Source organism: Elgaria multicarinata, chromosome 14 (genome assembly GCF_023053635.1).
Source record: "Elgaria multicarinata webbii isolate HBS135686 ecotype San Diego chromosome 14, rElgMul1.1.pri, whole genome shotgun sequence".
In the NCBI taxonomy this organism is placed as follows: Eukaryota; Metazoa; Chordata; class Lepidosauria; order Squamata; family Anguidae; genus Elgaria; species Elgaria multicarinata.
Window position 1 is genome coordinate 5,726,057 of NC_086184.1, and position 22,746 is coordinate 5,748,802.

The 22,746-nt window shown below is 44.3% G+C and overlaps 1 protein-coding gene across 1 annotated transcript; it reads left to right on the forward strand.

Annotated features, from left to right (window-relative positions):
- The first annotated feature begins 7,606 nt into the window (after positions 1 to 7,606).
- Positions 7,607 to 14,953, forward strand: HSBP1 (heat shock factor binding protein 1). Its single transcript, XM_063141053.1, has 4 exons — positions 7,607 to 7,740; positions 10,153 to 10,219; positions 10,988 to 11,104; positions 12,455 to 14,953. Exons 1-4 carry the CDS (start codon positions 7,696 to 7,698, stop codon positions 12,463 to 12,465), a joined length of 240 nt encoding a protein of 79 aa, XP_062997123.1. The 5' UTR covers positions 7,607 to 7,695; the 3' UTR covers positions 12,466 to 14,953.
- Positions 14,954 to 22,746: the final 7,793 nt, after the last annotated feature.

Below are 22,746 nucleotides of genomic sequence, written 5' to 3' on the forward strand. Positions count from 1 at the left end.
GGCAGCAGATTAGGCATTGCTTGGTTAAATCATAGAATCATAGAATAGCAGAGTTGGAAGGGGCCTACAAGGCCATCGAGTCCAACCCCCTGCTCAATGCAGGAATCCACCCTAAAGCATCCCCGACAGATGCTTGTCCAGCTGCCTCTTGAAAGCCTCTAGTGTGGGAGAGCCCACAACCTCCCTAGGTAACTGATTCCATTGTCGCACTGCTCTAACAGTCAGGAAGTTTTTCCTGATGTCCAGCTGGAATCTGGCTTCCTGTAACTTGAGCCCGTTATTCCGTGTCCTGCACTCTGGGAGGATCGAGAAGAGATCCTGGCCCTCCTCTGTGTGACAACCTTTTAAGTATTTGAAGAGTGCTGTCATATCTCCCCTCAATCTTCTCTTCTCCAGGCTAAACATGCCCAGTTCTTTCAGTCTCTCTTCATAGACATGATAACTGTCTTTCTGCCTCTAGGATCACAGGAGTAAATGATCTACTTTTGCCAGTTTCTTAACTTTTAAATAAATAAATAAGTGCGTGTGTGCCTTTTTCCTTCAGGGTGCCCTTGGGCATCCGGAGATGGCAAACTCCCAAGTGTCCATCTGAAGACAGATGCTGTTATAGCTGCTTATAGGAAGTTAACTGAAGTGATAAAGTCGAAAATGCATCGCTTAATGTCATGTCACCCCAGGTTAATTCCATCTGGGACCGGATTTTAAAAGCTCAGAATCAGGGTAACATTTAGCGGATGCAGGAAGGTTCCCCCTCCCCCTCCTTTCTCCCCCCCACCCCTCCGGCACTGCAACATTATCACAAATTACATCTACAGATGTTCCACCTCAAGCAGAGATCTTAAATGAAAAAAGCCAACCTAGTCAACATTGGATTGAACCCGTTTTCTGTGGATGTCAGCATTAGCTAGAGATTTTTGGTGTCTTTTTGCCTCTTCTTCTCTTACCTGCTTCTGGTGGCTTTGATCAGCCCTTTGTCCACAAGACTAATACTTAACTTCTGCATAGTGCTTGCTCAAGTTTCAAGCACTTCACCTGCATTATGTAACCTTACAACAAACCTGATGCAAACTTGGAACACAATAACAGAATAATTATAAGAAAATGAGTCGTGGTGAAGGCTTGGTAGTGGGGCAGTGGGGCGTAATGGCTAAAGTGTCAGACTGGGAGTCGGGAGACCCGGGTACTAGTCCCCACTCGGCTGTGGAAGCCCACTGGGTGACTTTGGGCCAGTCACAGACTTTTAGCCCAACCTACCTCACAGGGTTGTTGTTGTGAGGATAAAATGGAGAGGAGGAGGATTATGTACGCTGCCTTGGGTTCCTTGGAGGAAAAAAAGGTGGGATATAAATGCAATAACAAATAAAAATAAAATAAATCTATAAAATGAACTATTTCCCATGCATGCTTAGGCACATTATAAGAGTGTTAACAAGGGGACTCCATTCCATGGTAGCTCTGTTGTGGGCTTTTAGAATAGAAAATGACCGATATATTATGCCTGTGTGCTATTTTACCATTCCTCCAAATGCAAGGAATACAGTTCAAATGAATCTGTTACAGGGAATCTGGCGCATTCACCAATCTGTATTGAATGTTTAACTTTGACCAATTGTTTCTCCAGTTTCTTATTTCCTGTGTGCAATTAGGTGGAACCAATATCTATAATAGGTTAAAGTGTGGAATAGATTTGCTGGAGCACAACAGCAGTCCAAACAAGTATTAAACTGTATTAAAGAGGTCAATAGAAGAGAAGTGGCAAATTAAATTTTAACCAGAAGGATGTAGAGAAGAGGCAAAGAAGCGCCACAAAGTGGTCTCCAACATCTCTGCGGTACTCTTGGGAAGGAACAAACCACACATCCGAAAGGAATACAATGTTACTGGATGACTGCAAAAGAATGGATACCCTTGGCATTTGGGGGACACCTGTATGCCTTCCAAAGGAATCCCAAGACAATCTATTGGTACACAGACACAAGACACTTTTGAAAATCAAATCAATCAACCAAATTCACATAAACAACACCAGATCACAACTATGGGCCTTGCTAGACGAGGCCTTAGCACACTGTGAGGCCCGGTTTCCCTGCTGTGCGTCCAGACGACGCACAGGGGAATCTGGGGTCAAGCTGTGATCAGACCTCCCTTTACGCGCCATAAGCGAATTCGGTTATGGCGCGCCTTTTCCGCAGCCCCGGCCTGAGGCCAGGGCTGCGGAATGTCTAGCAAGGTCCGTGGCTTTTTGCGGCTACTCGCTTAGCCGGGAAAAGCCACGGACTGGGCGCAGCGCTCATATGAGCGCTGTGCCCATCGGGCCGGGGGGGGATCCTGGGGGGGAAGGCCAGACCCAGCAGGAGAGGGGGGGAGAAGGCTGGGCACTGGGATGGCATCGGGGAGAGGGAGAGTGGGCACCATGGGCATCGGGGAGAGGGAGAGCGGGCAGCACGGGCATCGGGGAGAGGGAGGGAGGGCACCACGGGCATCGGGGAGAGGGAGAGCGGGCAGCACGGGCATCGGGGAGAGGGAGAGCGAGCACCACGGGCATCGGGGAGAGGGAGAGTGGGCACCACGGGCATCGGCGAGAGGGAGAGTGGGCACCACGGGCATCGGGGAGAGGGAGAGCGAGCACCATGGGCATCGGGGAGAGGGAGAGCGGGCAGCATAGGCATCGGGGAGAGGGAGGGCGGGCACCACGGGAATCGGGGAGAGGGAGGGCGGGCAGCACGGGCATCGGGGAGAGGGAGAGCGGGCATCACGGGCATCGGGGAGAGGGAGGGCGGGCAGCACGGGCATCGGGGAGAGGGCAGGCAGGCGGGGAAAGAGTGGCCAGGGAGGCATCGGGGATGGCAGGGGGGGATCAGGAGCGGAGGGGGCTTAATTTTTTTAAAAAGGCACTTACCTTGTTGGGCGGCTTCAGGGCGCATGTGGCCCCTTTAACAACAACCAAAAAAAAATGGCCGACGCTGCAGGGCTTCTGTAGTCCCTGTGCATTGTGCGTGTAGGAGCAGAGGCGGCGCGCGCTAAAGTTAGCGCGCCGTCGCCCTGCCTCCCTGCCAGCTTATCCGGCATGGTCTAGCAAGGCCCTATGTTTCATGCGACCTTCCAAATTTCTGGAGTATAAAATTGAGGGTCAGGATCCTATGAAAGGCCACCGTGAGAAGGTAGATGCGATAGGAAAATTGTGAGCCCATAGTTAAGCACTGGTGTTGCTTACAAATGCTGCCCCACTGATGCTTCACAAAGGGATAGGGCAGCAGCCAGAACCATAACATCTTTTATTTTCTTCCCTCATGTTGCTGGGGTGCTACCTTTCCAACTCTGTGTTTCTAGACTCCATTTCTGGCAAGCTATGGAGCAGCTCACCTGAGGTTTCAGTAACTTTACCCTGGAACCTAATTCTTGCCCTGTCGGACAGTTCCCCTGCCTCACTACTAGATGGAGAACCATAGCCTTGATGCTACAGCTCAGAGGCAACCGGCCACAGGAGGAGAATGTCGATAGCAGTGATTTTTGAGCCCTTTCTGCGCTTCTTTTGCCAACATCAGAGCCGGCTTCAGTTGGACACCCACCCCACAGGGCTAACTGTCATCTTGACCCTGTGGGGAAGAAGAAGGAGCTGTTGGTCTGCCCCTCCATTGGGAGATGAGAGGGGGGAGCAGGGCCTTCCCACCAGCCCTGCTAAACAGTCTCCTTAATTTCTTTTTATTTTCTCCCTCTTCCCTCCCCATCCACTTTTCCTTGTGTGTCATGTCTTTTTTAGAATATAAGCCTGAGGGCAGGGACTGTCTTCTTTACTGATCAATTGTAAGCCGCTCCGGGAGCCTTTTTGGCTGAGGTGCGGGATAAAAATACTCTAAATAATAAATAAAAATAAATAAACATCTTTGTGGAGTTAAAAATATTGCTGGCTTTAGAGTTTTATTCACCTTGAACTGTGGCAATAAAAACTTGGGGCTGTCCAAGGCACATTATTGAAAGTGGTCTCTAGACATGCTCTTGGCCAAGCTGCGTATGGCATTTACGGAAGATCGCAACTGTACATCCATGGGATACGTTTTTTCCCATTTGTATCCCACCCTTTCCCAAATTGGGATTTGAACTCAGGTCTCCTCGCTCATCATATTGGCTTTCGTACCTTTCAGAGCTCACTGCTGTATACATAAAAATATCTAAAAGCTCCAATAGGAAAACAAATGTTATGAAAGATTGAAAACAGAAGGCCTTGGAGTTGTTCTAACAAAGGTATTACATTAATATGGATTTTGAAATCATAGGAAGGGAAGGGGTGATGTTCAATTAAATGAAGATGCAAAAACTCATATGAGATAAGGAGTTTTAAACATCTTTTTTTATTGATTGAGCTCTTCATGTTAAAATAAAAAGAACTTTTTTTAAAAAAAAAACCCCTCTACTGCATGTTAACCACGTATATCGTTTTTAATATCCAACCTCTGCATAACCTTACTGAGATCATCTTTTACTGCACAGTCTACTATTTGTACAGATGGCTTCTCCTTTTGATTCCAGATTACCTGCACAGCGTGAACAATTCTACTCCAGGCATCAAAATAAACAGCAGGATTATGTTTTAAAACTTTCATGTACTGTGTTCAAATAGGAAATGAACTTTTATTGAACTGTGTTCAAGTAAGAAATGAGCTGGCATTAAATCTGAGTTATCACTCAGTTCAAGAAATCTTAGTTGATTCATCAGATTAGTTTCAGACCCCTAATAGTTTAAGCTTCATAAAATTTTATATAGCTAGAGCAATGATTTGAAGAAAAAAAGCATACTTTTGTTGATTTCAGCTGTTCACATATTTGTCACAGCATTATAGAAGATGCGTTCCACATTTCTAAGATGGTGCCACTGCCAGACTATATACTTATATCGAAACGTGTATTGGTGTTTTAAATTCATTGATTAAAAGATTGCATTACTATTCATAGAATCATAGAATAGTAGAGTTGGAAGGGGCCTATAAGACCACCGAGTCTGCTCAATGCAGGAATCCACCCTAAAGTGGATTACTTATTTTCTCAGTATTTTAACGCCTAATTTAACTTAAATTTAAACTTTGCTGTTTTAATCTCATATTTTAACCTACATTAATTTTTGCTGTGTGGTTTTATTCTGGTTGTGCTTTTTATATTGTATTTCCTATGTGTGTTTTAAATTTGTTGGTTGTTTTTATGCTCTTCATGGTTTTTAATTTTTGTGAACCGCCCAGAGAGCTTCGGCTATTGGGCGGTATAAAAATGTAATAAATAAATAAATAAATAAATAAATAAAGCATCCCTGACAGATGGTTGTCCAGCTGCCTCTTGAAGGCCTCTAGGGTGGAAGAGCCCACCACCTCCCTAGGTAACTGGTTCCATTGTTGTACTGCTCTAACCATCAGGATGTTTTTCCTGTCTTCCTGTAACTTGATCCCATTATTCCATGTCCTGCACTCTGGGATGATCGAGAAGAGATCCTGGCCCTCCTCTGTGTAACAACCTTTTAAGTATTTGAAGAATGCTATCATCACTATTAAGTACTTACATCGCTTACATGCTATGCGAAGAGTCAAATGCAGAACTGAAGGAAGTAAATTGGGAATAAAAAAAGTTCTTTGATAGTAAACAAACAAGAGAACCCCTGGTCTGTTTTGTTTGATTTGTTTTCTCCTCCACTCAGTAAAATACAAGGAGTTTTAACTATAAAATGCTCATGTTGGTACATCATTCTCCTTAATATGAGCCAGACAACTGAGTAATTTTTAAATCAGTTAAAAGTAGCATGTAACAGAAGCAGATCTCTAAGTTGCATCTTCTTTTTCTTTTAAAAAAGGCTGAAAGTATGAAGAAAGTTTGGAGGAGGAATCAGGAGTGGATTTTTGTGCAAAAAAACTAAAGGGCTGCCAACAAATTCTTGGTCTGAGCCATGTGGATATATGTTGTTCCCAACCTAACTGTTATTTTGTACCTGGCTCTGGTTGATGGCCCTCAAGTTTCTAGTAAATAAAGAAATGGATCTCACAAGCCCGAGGTCTGCTCAACCTGACTTATAATAAAATCCCACCAAAACAAAAATAAAAAATGAAGCACAATATGCAGTATTCTATTTTTTTTAAAAAAAAGATCAAACCAGCAGATAAAAAAGCAATAAAGACCCACTGATGCAAATTCAGAAAAAATAAATCAATATAATAGCAGAAAGGTATTGAAGATGTTGTTAAATCCATTAAAATTATGCCACGGTCCCAAACTGTGTAGATTCTTTTCTTTTGCACCATGTACACTGATGGTGCTATATAAATAAATAATAATAATAATAATAATAATAATTTTCCATATGATAGCTGTGTGAGTTAGAGCAAAAACAATATAAAGACTTGGGCACATTAGAGACTGACACATTTCTTCTGGCATAAACTTTTCTGGATGCTGGTCGACTTTATCAGATGCTGCAATCCTATACACATTTAACTTGGAAAAAGCACCATGAAACTAAATGGGTCTCACTTTTGAGCAGACATGTGTATAGGATTATATTGTTAAACCAATTGAATGGGCACTTCTATTTAAATATCTGGATGAAATCTTTTGTACTTTCTTGGGAGTAACAACAATGCTACCCCATACAGGTTTACCCAACAGAACGCTCCATTGACATCAATGGGGCTTATGCCAAGGTTTGCAGCCTATGTCCCATCAAACCAAAGTGACACTTATTTCCAACTACATTTGATTTAAGATTTGGATGCAATCCCTTAAGAGGACTGATTTGAACATATTGGGGCCCAGTTCTGAGTAAAGGTGTGCAGCTTATCAAGGTCTTCAGTGCAAAAAAAAAAGGGGGGGGGAAGGGAAAAGGACTACATATCCCAAGATGCTCATGTCCATCTGGACTTTTAAACCTAGAGATAGGAAATGTAGAGTCACACATCATCGCAGTTCTAATGCATATTTCAAATTGAACCATTTTAATTTCCCAATGCAAAAAATAAAATGAAATAGGGTGTGTGACTTTCAACATAGAGATATCTGCATAGTGTAGAGTGGTGACATTTTATGCGCATCAGGAATGAACATTCAAGTGATGCTTCTCAAACTGTGTTTCCATACTGCGTTTTCTTATTCGTTTTCTTCCTTTTTCCTCCACTGGAGACGGGAGAGAAAGAGCGGACTACATTTCCCACAATGCCATGCTTCCCAGCCTTCCTGAGAATTCGACCAAACGGACGTTAGGGGGGGGGAAACTACATTTCCCATAAGGTATTGCGCTCTTCCTTTTTTCTATTAAATATATTTTCATCGCGCTTTTCGACCTAAATGGATTCTACGGAGCATTTTACAAGGGCAAATGAAGCGTAGAAATATGAAGTAATTTTTTTTTAATGTAATAAATAAATAAATAAATAATTGTAATATATTTATTTAGATTTATTAAATAAATAAATGTAATAAATAAATGTAATAAATAAATATTTTTTTTAAAAAAAAAGCCCCCATAAGGCGCCCAGCAGGACGAACTACCCTCCCCACAATGCATCTCTTTCTCGCATGCGCACAAGAGCAAACCCGTCCCGTCCGCCCTCCTCTCGCGAGACTTGCTAGGAAGCCGCCCCGGAGCAGAGGCTGAGGCCCGGAAGCGCCTTGTCGTCGGGCCTGGCGAGACGGGAGTGGGCGCCGCACCCGGAGAGGACCGCCATGGCCGAGACGGACCCCAAGACCGTGCAGGACCTGACCGCGGTGGTGAGGGCCGCCTCGGAGGCCGGAGAGCGACCGCGGGGGATGACGGGATTGGCGGGGAGCGTTGCTATAGAGACAGGCGGAGGGCCACTCAGCGGGGGACGGGACGGCGGGTTGCCATGGAGATTTGGGTGGGACGTTAGTAGGGGGTTGCCGTGGAGACGAGGGAAGCGGCTGGTAGTGGGTGTGAGAGCTCCTGATTGCCATGGAGACAGAGGGAGGGGCGTAGGGAGGGGCCTTGGTTGCTATGGAGACTCTTGAGTGGGGTGGGGTTCCCAAAGGTGTGGCTCATTGCATATAATAACGTATATTTATTTTATTTATTTTATTTATTGCACTTATATACCGCCCCCATAGCCAGGGCTCTCTGGGCGGTTTACAGAAATTCTGAAATTGAGATAAAAACAAGTATACAAAATTTAAAAATTCTAAAACACAAAACATGCACACATAAAGCATTAAAAACTGTTAAAAAACTAAACATGTGGGTAATTAAGATTATGCCGCCATATGCCTGGGCAAAGAGGAAAGTCTTAACCTGGCGCCGGAAAGATAGCAGCGTTGGCGACAGGCGAGCCTCGTCAGGGAGATAGTTCCACAGTCTGGGGGCCACCACCGAAAAGGCGCTGTCCCTCGTTGCCACCCTCTGAGCCTCTCTCGGAGTAGGCACCCGGAGGAGGACCTTAGATGTTGAACGTAGTGACCGGGTATATTCACGTCGGGAGAGGCACATTGCATATGACAAGGAACTGAGATTGGTATCGTTCTCCTCCTTGCCTCGTTCTCACAACAACCCTGCGAGGTAGGCCAGGCTAAGCGATGAATGGTCAGGTCCCAGGGTCAGATGCCGGCACAAGCGATCCTTCCAAAACCAGACGGCCAGGGGGTGTTCCTGACGTGGTGAAACGGAATGGTGGAGAATTCTGGACAGATAAAAAGGACGTAACATCAGAAGAGACCGAGGGTCCGTCTAGTCCAGCACTCTGTTCACACAGTGGCCGACCATCCATTGGCCAGGGACCCACAAGGCAGGACACGGTGCAACGGCACCCTCCCACCCATGTTCCCCAGCAACTGGTATATGTAAGCATACTGCCTCTGATACTGGAGGTAGCACATAGCCATCAGGGCTAGTAGCCATTGATTGCCTCCCCCTCCAGGAATTTATCCAACTCCCTAATAATAATAATAATATATTTATTTATTTCTTACTTGCCTCTCCCTCTGGATCGAGGCGGGGAACAACACTGAACACAAAATACTGTAAAATACATAAAACTGATGAAAAACGTATAAAACTATTACATTATTAAAATAATTAGACATCTTAAAATTCAACTGCGTAGGCCTGCTCGAAGAGATCTTTCTTAAATTTGGAAAGACTGTTAAGTTGGCCAATCTCTCCTAGCAGGCCATTCCACAGTCTGAGAGCAGCAGAAGAGAAGGTCCTCTGGGTAATGGTTGTCACCCAGAGTTTTGGCTCACTGGAGTAAATTCTTCCCAGAGGACCTGAGCGTGCGGGGTGGATTGTATGGAGGAAGGCGATCCCGCAGGTAACCTGGTCCCAAACCATGTAGGGCTTTAAAGGTAATAACCTTGGATGGGATTTATTACCATGGGATGTAGTGATGGCCACCCGTCTGGATAGTTTGTAAAGGGACGGATTCCTGGAGGAGAAAGCTGTCAGCGGACCTGTTCAGATGATACGCTGAGCCATAGTCAGGCCGCTAACCCTTTTGCAGCAAATGGTTAGTCAGTGTATTTAAACAGTGTATTTAAACAATGTATTTAAATATTCTCCGCTGTGGCACCCCGGTTGTGGAATGAGCTCCCCAGAGAGGTCCGCCTGGCGCCTACACTATACTCCTTTCGTCGCCAGCTGAAGACCTTTTAATTCACTCAGTGTTTTAACACTTAATTTTAACTTAAAATTAAAGTTTTACTGTTTTAACTCTGTATTTTAATCTTATATCAATTTTGCTGCGTGGTTTTATCCTGGTTGTGCTTTTTATACTGTGTTTTGTATTTGTGCTTTTAACCTGTTGGTTGTTTTATGATGGTTTTAATTTTTGTGAACCGCCCAGAGAGCTTCGGCTATTGGGCGGTATAAAAATGAGATAAATAAATAAATAAATGTAGCCATCATGGTTAGGAATAGTTCACATGTCACGCTAAGCTTAACTACCGTGGCTTAGCGTATTGTCTGAACAGGGTCAGTGGCTAGTAGTTCTGATGGCTCTATGCTACCTCCAGTATCAGAGGGTAGTCTGCCTCTGAACACCAGTTGCTGAGGAACATGGGCAGGAAGGTGCTGTTGCGCTCACGCCCTACTTGTGAGTTTCCCATTGGGGCATTAAATTCCAGCACTCTCGAACCGATTTCCTCTTTAAAATAAAACTTTTCTTTTCTCATCAGGTGCAGACTTTGCTGCAACAAATGCAGGACAAGTTTCAAACCATGTCTGACCAGATAATTGGCAGGAATATCCTTTGGGTTTCCTTCGTTGTGCAGAACTGATGAAACCTAGAAATCCCACTGAGGGCTTCATCCCTACGGCGACCTCTTTCTGTCTATAGGCTTAAAATCTACTAAGAAAAGCCTCAGTTTGTGGGCACGGGGTGGCATTTTGGGTAGCCCATCCCCCCACCCCTTCATGACTCCTCCCAGAGCTATGGCAATGCCATACTTAGAATATAAATAAGGAGGGGAATACGGCTATTTCCGGCAAGGAAGGGCAAAGTATGTTTCCTGCAGCTGCTCCTTTTCTGGCTGATGGATGGGATCAGGCTAGTCTCGCCGTTGCCACGGTGGTCTACCTGGGAGGCAGAGAATGCAGCCTCCTAGTAGCCTTTGTCCTAGGGCCGATGGATGAGGCCTATGTGTGCTGCCCTTCTGCTCTATAGTACCTTTGGCAGAATGCTTCTGTATACCAAGTTTTGGGGAACAGAAGCACTTCCTGCTTGTGGGCTCCCCAAAGGCACAATGTGAAACGGGATTCTCAGGCTACGGAGTCTATTGGTTTGATCCATCAGGCCTGCTCTTACGTTTTTTATGTTACTAGCTCTTCTGTAAAAGCTGAGCATTTGTTTAATTTGTAATTACTTTCCAATCTTACTATATTTAAACCCTCATGGTTATTGCTTTGCGTTTTGAGCCTCAGGGAAAGGCCCAGTCGCCTATCCCGCAAAATATTAGGGGCCTCTACAAAGTTGCATTTCTAGCAGTCTTGCTTTCCTTACCTTGGATTCACTTGATGACATGAGCTGTCGTATCGACGACTTGGAGAAGAACATCGCGGATCTCATGACGCAAGCAGGAGTGGAGGAGCTGGAAGGCGAAAGCAAGGCGGTTGCTACCAAGACTTCAAGTGAGGGTGACTTTAGGAAGGATTCAGCATCTGCAGACCAAAGCGGGCAGGGCTGCAGATTGGGAGCTGAGGCTGCACTTTTGGGCTACGGAAGGTGGCCGGCTAATTAGAGTGGTTTTCTTGGGGCCCATCAGTGGCTCATATACCAACCTATGAGAGGATACAGTTGCCCCAAACCTGTTATGAATGGAGAGGAGAAAGTACTTTTTAATGTAGTGGATGCTGAAAGGGTAGAATTTACTGGCACGAAAGTGCTAGCTGCTAGTTTAGATACCACTGTAGGCCTCTTGATAGAAACAAGCCGCAGGTTGGCTTAGATTACCCTTGAAGTAGTCTGGAAACAAAGCCCTATGAGGGGAGACTGAAACAGCTGGGCACGTTTAGCCTGGAGAAGAGCAGATTGAGGGGAGACATGATAGCACTCTTCAAAGACTTGAAAGGTTGTCACACAGAGGAGGGCCAGGATCTCTTCTCGATCCTCCCAGAGTGCAGGACATGGAATAACGGGCTGAAGTTACAGTAAGCCAGATTCCGGCTGGACACCAGGAAAACCTTCCTGACTGTTAGAGCAGTATGACAATGGAACCAGTTACCCAGGGAGGTTGTGGGCTCTCCCACACTAGAGGCATTCAAGAGGTAGCTGGACAAGCATCTGTCAGGGATGCTTTAGGGTGGATTCCTGCATTGAGCAGGGGGGTGGACTCTATGGCCTTATAGGCCCCTTCCAACTCTACTATTCTATGGTTCTAGGTCACATATAGTTCTGTGATTTCCTGTGTGGCCTGATTCCCTAACCCCTCACCCACGTTCTGTTGCCTTCAGCATGTTCAGTCCTCATTCAGCTGTTTTGGGTTTCCCTCTTCCCCTTTGGCCATTTCCCAACGTTTTCCGTACATGCACATACCTCTGGGTCTCCCAGAACATCCAGATACCTCTCTCTTGTTCTCGGATCCTGCCATTTTGGCTACTTAAGGATCCACACTTGGAGAACTGAGACGTGACATGCTGGAAATTCAACACGTACATCAGGGATGCATTTCTTATGTTTATATTCCACCTATTCTCCAAGGAGCTCGAGCTGGCATACATAGTTTCCCCTTTATTCTCACAGCAGTCCTGTGAGGTAGGCTGGGTTGAGAGGAAGTGACTGGGCCAACATCGCCCTGTGAGCTTTATGGCTGTGTGAGGATTTGAACCTGGCTTTCCCCAATCCTAACCTAATACTCTATCCACCACACCATATACTTTTTAGTTTAAAGTGTCACTTCTTAATGTCACTTGTGAATATGGGTGGCTTTCTCTGGCATCATTCTTGTTTCTAAATGCGTCTGGTTTATTCTTCCTCAACAGATTGCCAGTAATCTATGATGGGTGCAGGAAAGGAACATTTGTTCAAGCCTACAGGAATTTCAAGACTGCAGTTTTTGTTTTTTGTTTTATTGGGTATTTTTTTTTCAACTGCTAGCGTATAAAAGCGTTTTTCTACAGCTGTAGAACTTGCATTCTTAATGTACCTTGTATAGCTAGATTTGGAACAATTTCTATTCTGATTTCCTGTGCAGGGTGAGTTTCACACACTTTTTTTCAAATTGTCGCATTCTATAAAGTTACTAAAACAGAGTTTGGTGGAGTTCAAGTCAAAAATACTAATGTTACGAATGGCTATTTGTGAAGTCGCTGTTTTTTAAACAAACAAACCTTTTCGTCATGCCTTTTTGTAATTCCTTTCACTAGGTGACTAAACACTGTTGTAGTTTCTATCAGCCTGAACAACAAAATCTGTCGTATATCCGCGAGGCGCTTCTGTGGAGTTGAGCACAAGAATGAAAACGTGTTCTAAAATCAGTCATTGTACCGCTGTGTTACTCTGTTAGCAGTGGATTTAGTACAGCAAGCAATCTGCTCGAGGCATTTAGAGTGTGTGTGCCATAACTCTTCTTTTAGTTTTTTATTATCAATCCAGGCACTTCATGATTTCAGCTAGTGATTTTGGACAGATGATATATTAGAGCCATATTTCCCTAAATTGCAGCCAACACTGCCCTGGAAATAGGATTTTGCAGTTGGGAGATATTCCGTAAGAGATCTAGTTTATTCCTATTTATGGCGATTACTTGCTTGGGGCTCTCAGCACACACACACACCCTTATTTTAAGGATGTTGACTCTGGGTAGACATATTATCATCTGTTCTCTGGTTCCTGTACTGTTTAGTTTGCCTTTACATCTTGGTATTGGAAACTTCCTTTTTAAACATTATTTAGTATTTGGGCTGCTATTCTGCCCTAAGTGCTAGCTTATAAAATAGCTAGATGAATCCTAAGCCCTACAAATAAGTCTCCCTGTCAGACTTAGCAGCTTTTGATAAAGGTGACCCAAATGTGTGAAACCCGCATTTAGCTTGCATTGACTTGTGAGTATTGCGTTGAAGGGAAGCCTCTCATGGGAACACAGCAGAAACTCTTCTTGGATTCCCTTGCCAAATTAGGCTGGCATGGCAGAACAGGTGGTAGATGGAGTGACCATCACAAGTCCTATGTGGGTCAGTGATGGTCCTCCTGCTCTCACCCAGGTCTTAGCTGGTGAGAGGATGAGAACTTCACCAGTTTCAGGATCCTCTCCTTCCCATCAACTCCGTGATCCACCTTTCGGTGTCTCGTGCTCTCCAAGAAGGTTATACCAGACAATCTGATACTCTTTGGTTGAGAGAGTTTGCTGTTGATTCCTCTTAGATCACGGCAGAACAACAACAACAAAATCGTGGTCTTAAAAGGCTGAGCTGTTTTTGCCACTGGCATGTGGAACTCCAGGTACTCGCAATCCTGCTCCAGCATATTGTGGGGTGAATAGCAATTTCCTTGGAGCGCATAATGCGGAATGCTGCCTTTGCTTAAGCCTTCTAACAGCACAGTAAGATAGCTGTTTACTCGGGTTGTGTTTAGGATTGTAAGTGTATTCTGGATTTCTGGGGAAAACACAGTGCACGGTGCGTTTTGTGGCAGCTCATAAACTACACTATGATCAAGCACCCCATAAATGCTTCCCTCACCATCAGTGAGTCATGCCTCTAGATATTGAAAACGGTGTTACGAAAAGGGCAGCCCCATAACTGAGACCGGGGCACTGCAGTCCTAATCACAACTGGGAGTAAGCACTATTGAACTCAACGGGATTTACTTCTGAGACTAGATATGCATCGGATTGTGCTGTGAACACCCAAGTGGCCCTATGACCATGGCTGTTAGTGGGCTCAGCACGCCTGATGTGAATTAGGTGGGACCCCCCGCATGTTGTGTAATGGAGGAGGGGGAACTACATATACAACCAGCCCTTAAGATCCCAGCAGTAAGCATATCAGCAGTCCGGTCCCCCACCGCAACACGTGGGGATTCCTTTAGTCCATTTGATGAGGGTAGCCTTCTCCAAGCCAGGGGGGTTCTGGGAGTTGTAGTCCAACCTAGGATGGGGAAAGCTAGCTTAGGAGCCAAACATGCTTCTTCATGGCTTAGAGCAGAAAGGGGAGGAAGACATGGTTCTCTCGGATTATATAATATGTCGGAAATGTGAATAGCCTGGGATTTTATAGAGGTGTGGCTTGTCTGAAAGATGTGCAAGCTAACTTTATTCCAACAACAACAGTTGAAAAGTAGCACTTGACCTGTTGGGGTTCTCTCATAAAATGTCATGACCGGGAAGGGATGTGGATCCTTGTTTCTGAAACTGTCAATGAAGTTGTGTTGAGAAGGCAAAGGGAGATTGTAGGAAATCATTCTGTTACTCCCAGACTTAGACTTTCTGGTCCTGTTGTTCAAATTGTCTAATAAAAATGCTGAAATGGCTCTAAAATGGAGTTGTTTTGTATGCCTGATATGTGTTTGATGCATAACAGTGGATTGACAGTAGGGTCAGGAGAAATGAAAGGAAGGGCTTCATACAACGTATCATCAAATCGTGTTGCAATCCAAATGGTCTGGCAGTTTTCTTTATAGTTCTTCCTAATATTTATTTATTTATTACATTTTTATACCGCCCAATAGCCGAAGCTCTCTGGGCGGTTCACAAAAATTAAAACCATAATAAAACAACCAACAGGTTAAAAACACAAATACAAAATACAGTATAAAAAGCACAATCAGGATAAAACCATGCAGCAAAAATTAATATAAGCGTAAAATATAGAGTTAGAACAATAAAATTTAAATTTAAAATTAAGTGTTAAAATACTGAGAGAATAAAAAGGTCTTCAGCTGGCGACGAAAGGAGTACAGTGTAGGTGCCAGGCGGACCTCTCTGGGGAGATCATTCCACAGCTGGGATGCCCCAGCAGAGAAGGCCCTCCTCCTAGTAGCCACCTGCCTCACTTCCTTTGGCAGGGGAAGCAAATCATTTTTAGTCTCCTTTCCATAATATGGGGACAGGCTTTCACAGATGTTGCTGCATATTCCCTGATACGTGTACGAAATAAAATTGTGTCATATAATCAAGCATTCTAACTTTGCCTTTGGCGAATTTAAGATGATACGCAAACTTTTCTGCCACGGCTGTATGCCACATCTCCATGTATCAAGACTTCAGTGTTAAAAGTTCTGCAGTTTTCTATCTACTGGGAATTACATCTAAGTAGTCATGCATAGAATAGTGTTGTTAGGTCTGGCACTTGACAAGGGCCTGAGTTATTGCTGCAAATGAACCAGATGATTCTAGTCTACTTTGGTACAGATAATTCAGTCATTAGCATTCTATGCGTGTGTTGCTCATCAGTTTGGAATTTGGACTGTTGCTCATTGGAAAAAAAGATTGGAAATCTCAACTCATTCTGAACTTTTTCTTACTCTCTTCTTTAGCTGAAAGTATGAAACTTTAACTGCTTGAAAAATTAAATTAGAAGTTGATTCCACTCTATAGCATTGGATGCTTCCCTCTGAATATTTTATAGAAATAAAAAAGATGCAAACTCAAAGCATAACTTCTCTTCTATGGAATCTCTGTCCACTCTTTCTGTTAGAAATTCTTGATGCGTGGATGGGTTTCATGGTCATGAAGAACCCAAAGCAGAGAGAGTCCACAGCTGAGCCTGAATAGTATTCACCTTTTATATTATTGCATAAATGATCTGTATACCCATCCTTCGGGGGGCGGCGCGGGGGAGGAAGGGTACATTATGTCAAAGGGAAATATTGTAAGTAATACAATTTAGGTAGACTAAGTGCTCCATGAACAGGGATCAGCATTCAGGCTGGTTATTCATTTCTTACTTGCTACGAATGCATTTGGTTTTTGCGTATCTAACTAAGCACACTCTGAACCTAGCCAGGTTTGCCCACAAGAAAGAAAAAACTGAATTCAACTGGACTTTATTCCAAGTAAGGTTGAAGACAGACATTTGGCAATGTGGGGGCAGCTTTGAAGTGCCTTGACCACATTCTGTTCAAGTGTACCTTTTTGTTTCTACATTTTGGGTGGTGTTGGCTGGGAAGTCATGCAAATATACAGCAAAACAACCACAGCTGTGGGCAGAACAGATTGGGCAGCATCCATGATGTCACAGATGCATACACACACAAGGGATGTCTTGCGGTTTTTATAACAAGAATGTGTGTGTGTGAATTATAATAAAAGGGGATGTGTGTCTGTACATCTATCAGTGCCATAACCCCAAGACTGTGTAACTTAGACCCCTGAAAGTGTCTGTATAGCTGAGCCTGCAGTAATATCTTCAGTCACTAGGGAAGGGCTTCCTTGATCAGCACATACCTTTACAATTCATGCAGTTTGAAGTTCGAAGATTAATAGACTGCTCCCCTGCTGCAGTAGAGCACCAACCCACACCCCCAAGATGGAATAAGGATGCACTATGTCAAGGTCAAGAAATCTGACCATCAAGTGGGGTTTAGACCCAAGATCACAAGTATGCTCTTCTTCTCCTTCTCCTTCTTCTCCTTCTCCTCCTTCTCCTCCTTCTCCTCAAATAGTAGAGTTGGAAGGGACCTATTAGGTCATTGAGTCCAAGCCCCTGCTCAATGCAGGAATCCACCCTACAGCATACTTGACATATGGTTGTCCAGCTGCCTCTTGAATGCCTCTAGAGGTAACTGGTTCCAATGGTAACTGGTTCCAAATCTGACCATCAAGTGGGGTTTAGACCCAAGATCACAAGTATGCTCTTCTCCTTCTCCTTCTCCTCCTCCTCCTCGAATAGTAGAGTTGGAAGGGACCTATAAGGTCATCGAGTCCAACCCCCTGCTCTATGCAGGAATCCACCTTAAAGCATCTCTGACAGATGGTTGTCCAGCTGCATCTTGAAGGCCTTTAGGGTGGGAGAGCCCATCACCTCCCTAGGTCACTGGTTCCATTGTCACACTGCTCTAACAGTCAGGAAGTTTTTGCTGATGTCCAGCCGGAATCTGGCTTCCTGTAACTTGAGCCCATTATTACATGTCCTGCACTCTGCGATGATCGAGAAGAGATCCTGGCCTTCCTCTGTGTGACAAGCTTTTAAGTATTTGAAGAGTGCGATCATGTTTCTCCTCAATCTTCTCTTCTCCAGGCTAAACATGCCCAGTTCTTTCAGTCTCTCTTCATAGGGCTTTGTTTCCAGACCCCTGATCATCCTGGTTGCCCTCCTCTGAACACGCTCCAGCTTGTCTGCATTCTTCTTGAATGTGGTGCCCAGAACTGGACACAATACTCTAGATGAGGCCTAACCAGGGCCGAATAGAGAAGAACCAGTATCTCACATGATTTGGAAGCTATACTTCTATTAATGCAGCCCAAAATAACATTTGCCTTTTTTGCAGCCATATCACACAGTTGGCTCATATTCAGCTTGCGATCTACAACAATTCCAAGATCCTTCTCGTTTGTAGTATTGCTGAGCCAAGTATCCCCCATCTTGTAACTGTGCATTTGGTTTCTTTTTCCTAGATGTAGAACTTGGCATTTATCCCTATTAAATTTCATTCTGTTGTTTTCAGCCCAGCACTCCAGCCTATCAAGATCACTTTGAAGTTTGTTTCTCCTCCTCCTCCTCCTCCTCCTCCTCCTCCTCCTCCTCCTCCTCCTCCTCCCTTTTGCAATTCCTCAGTTGAAATAAAAAGCAACTGTGAGGTGTTGGTTGACAGCAGCCCACACTGAAGGAGCAGTTACTCCAAGATGATAGTCAGGCCTGAATCATGCACCAGCGCATCACTTGTTCACTAATTATTCAGTGCTCTATGACTCTCAACTAGATGTGCCATCTCTCTCCACAGTGAAAAGCACAGTGTTACCGTTGAAAATACAAACCTTGTTCAAAAATCTGATTAATCTGATATACAGACTTGCCAAATGTGGAGACTTGCTTTTAAGCCAGGTTTTGCGACTTGTTTTAAAATGTGCATATGAGGGAAACGCACATAGAAATATGTAGCTTTCTTTTCGTACCAAGAGGAAATAAGGCTCACAATCCGATACAGACACAAGTCAAAATGAGCTTCTAGGTGGAAATCAGAAAACCTCCGTAGGGTTATGATAAATTACACAGCCCTATATCAAATGATCCCTATATTGCAGTTTTATAGCACATGCTGCCCTCTAGTGCACAGTTTATATAAACACACGCGTGTGCACACGCACACACAAATCAGAGTTTTCCCAATTAATCATCCAGTTTGCCCTCTGCTAGGAAGCTTTAATGTTGCCGCTTTAATGAGCCATGAGTGGATTTGTAACATGATCACTGAAGTAGGCAGTGTGTTTACCATTAAGGAAGGCAATGGGCTTGACAAATTGTCCCGTAAGCTACCTTTTGAACCTCTGCTTTGCTCTAAAGAGGCTCGAGGCTCGCTGTGATTTTTCTCCGGCTCTTTTGAAACTCAATCCCAGGAAAGATGAAAGGCAGATGAAGAACACTGGAAAAAAATGAACCGGCAGCACATGACTCCAGGGAATGTTTCAAGGGAAACAACATTGGACATACAAGAAAGATTTCAGACACCCAGCTCCTTTGACACCAGGAACCTTGAGTTGGAGGAACTCAGCGCAGGTGTTGTGCCGTGACAAATCTCCCCTGAAGTGCAATTGGAGGCGGGGGGGGATGGGTTGCCAGTTTCTGAAATGGGTGATCTGGACCTCTGAGTGGTCTGACATCCCTGCCACATTATCCATCAAATGCTGTCTACTCCCCTACACGGCCGGCCCTACCGTTAGGCAAAGTGAGGTGGTTGCCTCAGGCAGCAAATGCTGGGAGGCAGCAGCAAGGTGCAGGAGAAGAGAATTGTGTGCTAGGCGGCTTGCCCTACGCCCCCCTAAGCTAGCCTGCTGCCTTCAGGTGCGGCGGAGAATGCTGTTCCATCCCTGGTGTTGAAGAAAGGTGTTCTGCCCTGAAGTAAGGCTTTTGTACTTGAAACAGGAGGGGATGCCATTTTGTTCTATGCCTCAAGGAGCGAAATGTCTTTGGGTGGCTCTGTCCCCATCCCCATAAGAGAGTGCTAATACAGCAAACTGTAGCAGTGTAGCTCACGGCTCCATCGCAGAGACATGCCTATTTACATGAATTCCAGTTTAGTGAAGGGGTGGAGAACCCAAAACCCACACCTGGCTCTTCTGGGGTCTCAATCTGGCCCTTCTGATATTCCACAGATAGCCACGCCCCTTCCCCTAGCCCCACCCTCTTTTCTCCCAACCACCAATCGTTCGGCAGTTTCCTAGGTTTGCATCGTCTTTTCTTTTTCCTTTCTAAAAGGTTGAAATGCCTCTCCTAAGGCTCAGAAACTGGCCTTAGGAGGGAAGAGGGAAGCTCGGAGAATGGCAACCAGGGAGAGGGCCTTTTCAGTGGTGGCCCCTCAATTATGGAATGATCTCCCTGATGAGGCTTGCCTGGTGCCAACGTTGTTATCCTTTCGGCGCCAGGTCAAGACTTTTCTCCCAGGCATTTAACAGCATATGCTGAGTTTTTTAACTGATCCCAGGATAGTTGTTTTTAAATGGATATTGTCTGTTTTTGTTTGTGTTTTATGCTTTTTATGGTTTAATTTTTTATATATATAATGTTCACTGTTTTTAACTTCTGTAAACCGCCCAGAGAGCTTTGGCTATAGAGCGGTATATAAATATAATAATAATAATAATAATAATAATCATAATTATGCACCCCAGATATATATAATAGCTTGTTTGGATCAACATCTCTATCACCCATAGTGCTATCCGTGGTGCTGAAAAGTTTGCCGCTGCTCATAGTGCTGCTGTTTAAATGTTATGCTTAGAGTAGTGGCCAAAATTGTGGACACTTCTTGAAATTTTCATGTTTTGCAACTTCGTATGCTCATAGAAAATGTTCTGTTTCCCAAATTTCAAATGTTTATGTATCAATTGAAAGATAGTTTAATGCTGAATTCAATACAAAAAACCCCCAATGCAAATATCTGCAGTACAAAAAAAGTTATGCTTACTTTAGTCTAAAAACAAACAGATGTGACTGAGTGAAGAAGCAGATTGGAATTGCAATCCCTACTGGCCAATCACAGTCCTTGTTCTGGGAACCAATCACATGGCTATAGCTGTGATACATCATATTTGAAGTTGGGGAAAGTCAGTTTTGCTGTTTGTTCTGTAACTGAAGCGCAATTCGAGATGGTGTAAATATTTGAAGTATTTCTCAAATTAAAAGTGCACATCATCAATAGAGCAACGGCACCAAAGAAAAGAGTTGGTTGGACACCCAGGAAAAGAAGCAGGATTGTTGTATTACGTGAATCAGGTCTTTCAACTGATATATAAACATTTGAATTTCGTGAAACAGAACATTTTCTATAAGCATGCAAAATTGCAAAACACGAAAATTTCAAGAAGTGTCCACAATTTTGGCCGCCACGGTAGCTGTATGGAGCCATTTATACTGCCATCACCTTCTACTGGGCCTTTTTCTGCAGTGCCAACGTTTTCAGCATCACCTGGATTTTCAACTCTGGCCAGCTTCCTCCTCGCCTATGTGCCTTGTAAATTCCCCAGGCTTTTTAAAACCTCTGGTTCTCCATCAATCATGTGTGCAGCCTGCTAGATAAATGGCACCTGGGACTCTTTAGTTATCACCAGCTCATCCAGCATACCATTCCTAATTCTAATATGTACATTTCTGCTTTCCCAGGAGCTGAGCGTGAACATATTTCTTGCTCTAAATGGTTTGGGAATTTGGACACTGAGCTGGAATCCCAGTGGTGCTTGCATTTCAGGCTGGTGGAGAGAACTGTGAAGTATTTAACAACCCCCCTTGGGGAAATAAAGGCAGTGCTAGGAAGCATACTATGCTGCATGATGTTCCATGGGGCTCATTTAATGCTCGCTAATGATCCTGTGCAATTAAGTCACTGCTATTCCCCCTTGCTTTGCAGTTTGTAATCTCTGCTTGAAATAAAGGTGACTCAGATTATATGCCACAAACAAGCCGAATTCTGGTGCCTGCGTGAAATTCTGCAAAGGAAACACATTTGCATGCTCACTCGCTATGCAGGGTATATCCTGCAAGAAATGATGCCTCTCCGGGGCTTGCAGAGGGAGGACAAACTTTGCAAATTGCTAAAACGTGTCATGGAACTTGATCTTCCTTTTGGTAGAAAAAGTAGGAAATGTTCCACTGTATGACAAATGAGCTCATACCACCAGCAGCTCCTGGAGAGATCGCTGACAGACAATGGCCTGGTTCAGATGACACTCTGGGCTTTGTGGTTAGCTTAGACATGTTCAGCTGTGGTTAACGCTAACCACATGCAGGATGCTTCCAGACAACACTTTTAACCCTTTTGTGGTTAAGTAGCATGGTTTAGCGTGTTGTCTGAACCAGGCCAGTGTGGTTAATGGGGAAGATGGTTAAGGAAAACGTGTGTCAGATGACATCGTAAACCATGGTCAAGCATTCCATTAACCATTTTGTGGTTTAGCAGCATGGTTTAGCATGTTGTCTGAAATGGGTCAGAGAGAATTTAGGGGACAAACCATCCCCTACTTTTTCAAGCGCTTCTTAAATACCAGGGCGCGCTGAAGTTGGCAAGCAGAACAAACCCGAGAGTGTGTCCTGCCACCAGCCTCTAAAGCAGGGATCAGCAACTTGTGGCTTTCTAGATGTTTTAGACTACAATTCTCATCTTCCCTAGGCAGCACAGCCTATGGTGAGGGATGATAAGAGTTGGAGGCCAAAAACATCTGGAGGACCACAAGTTGACCACCCCTGATGCAAAGAGAGGCCACCAATGACCTGAAACAAATCTGTTCTTTCATAATATTGGATTGTTTTACTCTTAAGCTGTCAGCCACCCTGACTGCCTTGCCAGAAAGACAGCATAGAACTGTACCAATCCAATCAACTGGGGGAAAGAAAAAAAAAAAAAAAACAGCAGCAAGAAGAATGCATTTTGATTGTGTCATGTCGGGAACAGGGAGCTGTCCAGTGCTGAAAATGTTCAACGCTCGCTACGAAAGGAACTGAAAGAAAGCTAACTCCATTTTTAAGTGGGGAAAGAATCCAGAAATGCTATTAGTGGTGTCATACGTGTGTCTGTGTGTGTTTTAAAATAGATGCCAGACTGGAGATTGGCCAATGAGCACTGACTTGAAGGAACTTGAAGGAACAAATGATGGGTTTGAATCAAGTAAGTCAGGACAGCTGAT

Bases quoted from the DNA above. Each gene is read 5' to 3' on its own strand.
- HSBP1 (XM_063141053.1), top strand. From the start codon at position 7,696: ATGGCCGAGACGGACCCCAAGACCGTGCAGGACCTGACCGCGGTG. The intron at 7,741-10,152 runs GTGAGGGCCGCC...TTTTCTCATCAG, and splicing joins TGCAGGACCTGACCGCGGTG to GTGCAGACTTTGCTGCAACA. The intron at 10,220-10,987 runs ATATCCTTTGGG...CCTTGGATTCAC, and splicing joins TGACCAGATAATTGGCAGGA to TTGATGACATGAGCTGTCGT.